We start from the raw sequence: 6,949 nt of genomic DNA, 5'->3' as shown, positions 1-6,949 counted from the left end.
ATACATTATCTCAATAACTGGCTTTTTTGGGGTATGATTTCCAAGGTGCGTCAACATCAGCAAGTTCGTTTTCCCATCCTGCACCACCTACATATGGTAGCCATTCAACAGGATGCTTCGGAAATGCCAAGAGTACTGTTCAAAAGGCATGTTCAGAAATGCAAATTGTTAAAGGCATACTTTAACTAGGTGATAAAGAAAAGGAAGACGATCAAAACAAGGGAGATGGCTGGAAGGCCATGGAATTAGTGATTCTTCACTGCATAGTACGGCGGAGATACAGAAGAAAATTCTGCAGCTATTGTGCATGCCCAAAAAGCAAATGCACCCTTTTGTAACTTTGGTCCTTGCAGCTGTTTGATGTTATGCACCACAGGGTGATATTCTAGCAAGAGGACAGGAAAGTTTGGGAAGACAGTGCTTGCCTCTGAGTATCTCTACACAGTGAAATTCTGAAATTTTGCCCCTTTCTGCCCCTCCTCTTTTTGAGTTTCTCTTAGATAAAAACAGAACTCACTACAAACTGATTCCAAATTCCTAAAAAAAAGTGGAAAAGAAACAGACTGGATTTCTGGGAGAAATTGGGTAAAGTAAAATTAAGAAAGTTTCTCTTAACTACAAACCTTACCTAATTTCTTCTAAAAGTAAAGCCTCCCCAAAGTTTAAAAATAGAACAATGAAGATAGTGGCTAAGGAGAAGAATGCACCTGCGTACTGGGATGGGGACCCTACTCCTGCAGAAAAGCATTAATGATTTGGGGGGGGGGGGGGTTAAACCCCCTTCTTTTTGCCTGCTTCTCCAAACCTGACCAGCTTTTTTGGAAGCAGATGAGCCCGCCTTAGGAAAACTGCTGGAAAAGTCTCGTTGGTGAATTCTGAGGCGTCATTAACATCCAGCTTTAAGTGAATGTTTAACAGTAAATAAAGGTTTCTCTTGATTGTAATTGTCGGAACAAAGCAACGATAATGCAGTGGATGGTCATCACGCAAGACAGACGACGCCTGCTTATCGCTGTGTGCCTCAGAGCCTGAGATTGCCAGGGAGGTTCGATGGGGGGAAATCAGGCCCACGTTTAGACCGCCGGTCCTGCTGCGGTCCAGAGACCTGATCCCATGCATACTGACTCAGAAGGAAGCCCAGAGGTGAGCACTGGGGCTTCTTTGCAGGCAAAGGTGCTGGGCTTTGCAGCTTCCCCCTGAGTAGGGTGAGAGGGAGGAGAAGAAATCGGCTCTTACACGGATGATTAAAACCAAGCGTTTTTTGTTCTCCTCCACCTCTGGGGTCTCAGAGCACCCCACTGCAATGGGTCAGCCTCCATCCCACTTGTCCCTGGCCAGCAGCAGAAGGAGAAAGACAGCCAGTGCCGGGCACATACTCCTTCCCCACTGACCAGCCAGCTTGCCGCTCACTCTGCTGGCCAGCCCTTTGCGCGAGCTGGGGCTGAGCTGGCTGTGCAGACATGTGCTTCCTGATAAGGAAGCATGTGCCTGGCCAGCGCTGCATCCCCCCCATCACCCCAGATAATTCAGGCTGGTGGGCAGCAGGGGAGGGGGCCAGGGGGACCAGGAGATGGGGGCACTGCAGATTTGGGAGGGGGAAACTGCCCTCACCCCTGGCTAGCTATGGCCCTGTTGAGCCAGCCAGTGTCTCAGAGTCTAACCTATCCCACCCCACAGGGTTGTTGCGAGGATAAAAATGTTGACAGAAGAACCAAATTTCTGTCCTAATCTTTTTGGAAGAAGAGCAGGATTTAAAAACAACAACAACATGATCGGTAGCTTGAACCTTGCTGAAGCTTGTTGTCCGTGTTAGCTGTATTTCACACAACAAATGCAGTTGTTTGATAATCATCTTGTCTCTGTTACTGTTTCCCGACAGAAATGGAATGTTCCCAGCCAAAAGGGAACATTCCTTCCTCTTTCCTTGTATTTTCAGTCAGTTACTATTTATGTTATAGTTGTGATAGTCACTGAGGCCCAAGTTTCCAAGCCTACTTACAAGAGCCAAGATTTGTAATTTATACTGAATTTCCTAGAAAAATAAAACCAGGCAAGGTTCCCTTGCTCGAAAGCCAGTCGAATCCGACTCTAGGGTTACGGTGCTCATCTCCGTTTCAAAGCCGAAGAGCCAGCGCTGTCCGAAGATGTTTCCGTGGTCATGTGGCCGGCATGACTAAACACCAAGGCGCGCGGAACGCTGTTACCTTCCCACCGAAGCAGTACCTATTTATCTACTTGCAATTTCTTGCTTTCGAACTCCTAGGTTGGCAGGAGCTGGAACTAGAGACGGGAGCTCACTCCATCATGCGGCACACTCAGGTCTCGAACTGCTGAACTACCGACCTTCCACAACCTGCAGTTCAGCATCTTAACCACTTGAGCCACCGCAGCTCCAAAACCAGGCAATGAGATAGGAAACTGAGATGGAAGAGCTGTGGGTCAGTGGCAGAGCATCTGCTTTGCCCACAGAGGGTCCCAGGTTCAATCCCTGGTATCTCCAGTTAAAACGGATCAGGTAATAGGTGATGTGAAAGACCTCTGCCTGAGACCCTGGAGAGCTGCTGCCAGTCTGAGTAGACAATACTGACCTTGATGGACCAAGGGTCTGATTCAGTATAAGGCAGCTTCATGTATACAGACATCTTATTTCAGTGGTGTGAAGGAAGTGTCCCTTTTTGTATCTCTCTAACTGCTGCCATTTCAAGAAATCCAGCTGCAGATCTTTTCATATATGAAATGTTATAAAGCCAGTTCTTTAACAAATAACAGTTTATTTACTGGGATACTCACATCAAGAGCTACAGACTGCTTTGCCCAGGATTTATTTACTTGGTCATACATTATGGTATTGTTGATGCCCAGGCCGCAAAATATAACAAATGCCTAAAAAAACAAAAACAATGTAGCAGGTTACCTTCAAAATGCAACACAAGTTCACTTCCTAAGAGATTCTTCAAAAACCTGACAACTTGAGATGGCAAATGTTTAGAACAGAACGTAATGACCATTAACTTCAGCGTGCCTCTTTCAAAATGCTGCTTGTATCAGTGTCTTGATTTCACAAAGCTCTGAGACTGTTGAGCTTCCAGCACAAATAATTAGGCCTTGGATTAGTTTTCTCACTATCACCTACACGTAAAACAAGTACAGCTCCAAAGCATGGAAGAACTAGGAAAGTGAGAAACAACTTATTCTTTAGAACTGCATCCGCAAACCCAGAAAGACTAATTCCTGAGTCTGCACAGGACTTTTTTCATAACCAGAATACTTTCCTCTGTCTCTCTTCTCCTTTCTCCAACTGCAAAACAGAAAGGAGTCTAAAAGCACACACGAGGTCACTGAGCCTACACTGTTACCCCTTTCAAAACTACTGCTTTAATTTTTGGGTGCTCTCAGGCTGGTTAAAAAGTGGCATCAGTATCAGATCCCCTGCACCCATTATACATGACTGGGGGAGCAAGCCCAAATAGGTCTACTCAAAAGTAAGTTCCATTTTAATGCAGTGGGGCTTACTCCCAGGAATGTGTTTTCAGGACTGCAGCTTTTGGGTGTAGTGAAACCGTCTGCTCTGCAATGGTGATTGTAAATATGGATGTGCAAAAAAAGGTATTACTTGGGTTCGAGTATACTGAACCTGAAAAATATTGGTGTTTCCCATTATTCCCAAATCCCAGTACTGGTATGGTATTTGGATTCGGTAAATATTTAGGGTTCTCAAATTTTTTTGGGGGGGGAGAGAGGATCAGCTGCAACGGTAGCAACTGAGAGCTCCATTCCACTCCAGCCAGTTCTAGGCTGGCTCCTCTTTGCAGCTTGAAACTGAGCTGCAAAGAGGAGCCAGCCCCAGTCGAGGTGGTGCAGAGCTGTCAGCTCCCACCACCTCATTCGATACTGGGCTGGATCCTCTTTGCAGTTCGGTTTAAACCAAATTGTAAAGAGGAGCCAGCCCCAGCTGAGGGTTCTCCCTGCATGCTCTGCTGGGTAGCTCAGTTTAGACTGGACTGCCCAACAGAGCCCACCAAGGAGCTGATCCTGCAGGGATGGTTCTCCCCAAGGGCTCTGCTGGGCAGCCCAGTTTAGACTGGCCTGGCCAACAGACCTGGCCATCCTTCATTGTTTCCAATAGAGGAAAAAGGCATTTAAAGGGCTCATGGTCCCTTTAAATGCCTTTTGCAAGCCCTGAGTAAACGCTGAAGGCATTTAAAGGGCTTGCGGCCCCTTTACGTGCCTTCTCAAGCAGCAAGTTCACCCAGAAGGTGTTTACAGGAACTACAATCCTCTTAAATACCCTTTACCTTCAGCTATCCAGTGGTCCTGAAAAATTCTGAATATTTTTGGGATTTTTCAGGTCAGCCACTTTCAGATAGCGGCATAAATACTGAACTCTATATCCAGCTGGAAAAATATCAATAAGCAGTGTTCCCTCTAAGCTGAGTTAGGGTGAGCTAGCTCACAGTTTTTTAGCCTCCAGCTCACACATTTTTGTCTTAGCTCAGGAAGGATGGCTCCAGAGCAAACTAATTTCTGCAGTAGCCAAATCACTCACTCACAACTTTAATGCCAATAGCTCACAAAGTAGAATTTTTGCTCACAAGACTCCATAGCTTAGAGGGAGCATTGCCAATAAGGTGTTTAAAAAAAAAAATTCCAGCTCAGTATAGGCCGAATGCACACCCCTAATTAGGAGGTAGTAGTTGTTCCAGATTAATACAAATCAGATCTGTCTACCACTTATCTTAATGTGCCCTTTACTCAGAAAGGAATTTGCACCCACTAAATTTGCTACACTGATATAATGGCACAAGTCATTCTGGTTGCTGTTGCACTTTTAAAATTAAGTTATAAGCCTAATTACAGATAATTTATAGAATTGTCTATTTCCTTTTATACACAAGCAGATAGTCTGAAAAGAACATGTACTATGTACAAGTAATGTTGCAAATAGTAACCTAGAAGTAAATTCCACTAAAATCAATAGTATTAATGCAGCAATGGTGAAATTAATAATTCAGTTGAAAAACAGTTTAGTTATGAAATCTGAAATGTAAAACATTAAATATAATTGTATCCAAGTAAGTTCTATAATATTTTGTGAACAGTGCCCCCCAAAACTTTCAATGTAATAAAGGGGGTGTTGGGGAGAAATATTTTCTATTGCATATATTTTGTTATATATAATTGTTTTTAATATATATAATTATTATATGTAATCACTTGTTCATTTCTGTATTTGCTTTTTATTGCCTCTTTGTTCTGCAAAAATAAATATATTTTAAAGATAATATTTACTACCACATAACTGTGCTTGGGAAATACAAGGTATATAAATACAAGAAATCAGAGGATACACCAAAGCAGTATGGGGTCAGAACTGCCCCCCCAAAAAAAAACACCAAACAAAACCCCCCCCAGCTCATATAAGATTTCAATCAATCTGTGTGTTAGGATATGAATAAATGGTGGCAGCATGTGACTGAAGTACAGTGACAGTCCCAGTTTGTGAAGGGCTTAAGTGAGGGGTAGCTGATAATGGTGACTGGGCTGCTCTGTACGGTAGTATTTCTGGGACGAGAGAGGGGACCTAGTGTGTGAAAGGGTCAGGGCTCTCTTTGTATTTAGAAGAGACAAGATGGGTGGTGTTCTGTGACTGTCTGACCTATCTGTATCCCTGAACCTGTGTGACACAGCTTGAGGTTGATGATAGGGTCTGGGGGTGGGGGTAAAGAATGTTTTTTGTTTCCATTATGGTGGCACCCAGGTTTTTTGAGAGTGACTGGTGGGATGTAAGATACAAAAAACCTGAAAGCTACTGCCCTAGGCAACCACCTTGAATATTCATTAGGAAACAGCTGTTTTTTAAAGGAAGCAGTTTCTAGCTTTCGTGGTGGCATAGCTAACTTGGAAAATATGATTATAACCAGCAAACTTTCTTAAATGCAGATAAAAGCCCTGTTTCTCTATGTGCATGCTAAATGTACATAAAATGGAGTGGAATTGTGCCCACTGGCCCTGCCCCCCTCCCCCGAAACCACCACTGGAAATTTCTGTGAATGGAAATAGTTTCTATCCACGGAGGGTAGCTTTCTTGTCTCCACTATCGTGGTCCCAAATGCCTCACAAAATGTTGTTGGGGGGCGGACAGACCCCCAGTAACAGCATTGGGGGAGTTATGTGCCAAGAGCTGGAGAGGGTTCAGGGGAAAATCCCCAGTTCTGCCTGCATAAATATTCTATGAAATTTCATTTATTTATTTGCTTGGATTTGTACCCCACCCTCCCTGCCAAGGCAGGCTCAGGGAGCCTGGAAGCAGAAAGTTTTAAAAATGCTTAATTTGGATCGTGACTACAATTTATAGTACATTAATTACAGATCTCTTTGGCAAAATTAACATTTCTTACCTCAAAGAGTCGCTGGTCAGCATCATCAAAAGGTTTCCCATCAAGCCTGTTCAACACTTGGGCTACCCCTATAGAAAGAGTTGCTAAATGTAGTTCATGTTATAAATTCATTTATGACACCTGATGCTGTGTTAGTTACTAGCATATTAACTGAAGCTGTTCATGATTCAGTTCAATCGAACAGGGCTAAATACTAGTATATAATAATAGCGTATAATGGTGCTTTATTGGTTATCACCTGTCATAAATCCTTTATGATATGAGTGGCAAACTCAAGACCTTATACATAATGGCTTACAGTCAGTGATGCACAGGCAGGAGCATCAGTGAACTTTAGGCAGTTCTACTTGCACAGGATCTTGTGCAATATCTATCACTTTCTTCCCCACATATTTCTGGTATTTCTGCCCACTGTGTGACACAGAGTGTTGGACTGGATGGGCCTTTGGCCTGATCCACCATTGGCGTCTCTTATGTTCTTATTATAGTGCCCAGAATTTAATTGCACAAGATCTTGCAGAAGCAGAAATGCAAGTGGGGAATACAATAAG

The 6,949-nt window shown here is 43.6% G+C and overlaps 1 protein-coding gene across 1 annotated transcript in view; it reads right to left on the bottom strand.

The window, feature by feature from the left end:
• PDE11A (phosphodiesterase 11A) overlaps window positions 1-6,949 on the bottom strand; it is a 149,258-nt gene that overhangs the window by 115,390 nt on the left and 26,919 nt on the right. Inside the window, exon 7 of the mRNA XM_015422441.1 lies at window positions 2,791-2,883. Within this exon, the coding sequence (XP_015277927.1) occupies window positions 2,791-2,883 (93 nt within the window). The remainder of the gene's footprint in view (window positions 1-2,790; window positions 2,884-6,949) is intronic.

Source organism: Gekko japonicus, unplaced genomic scaffold (genome assembly GCF_001447785.1).
Source record: "Gekko japonicus isolate JY-2015 unplaced genomic scaffold, Gekko_japonicus_V1.1 scaffold1172, whole genome shotgun sequence".
In the NCBI taxonomy this organism is placed as follows: Eukaryota; Metazoa; Chordata; class Lepidosauria; order Squamata; family Gekkonidae; genus Gekko; species Gekko japonicus.
Note: the sequence above shows the minus strand (reverse complement) of the source record. Positions and strands in the feature narration are given on the sequence as shown.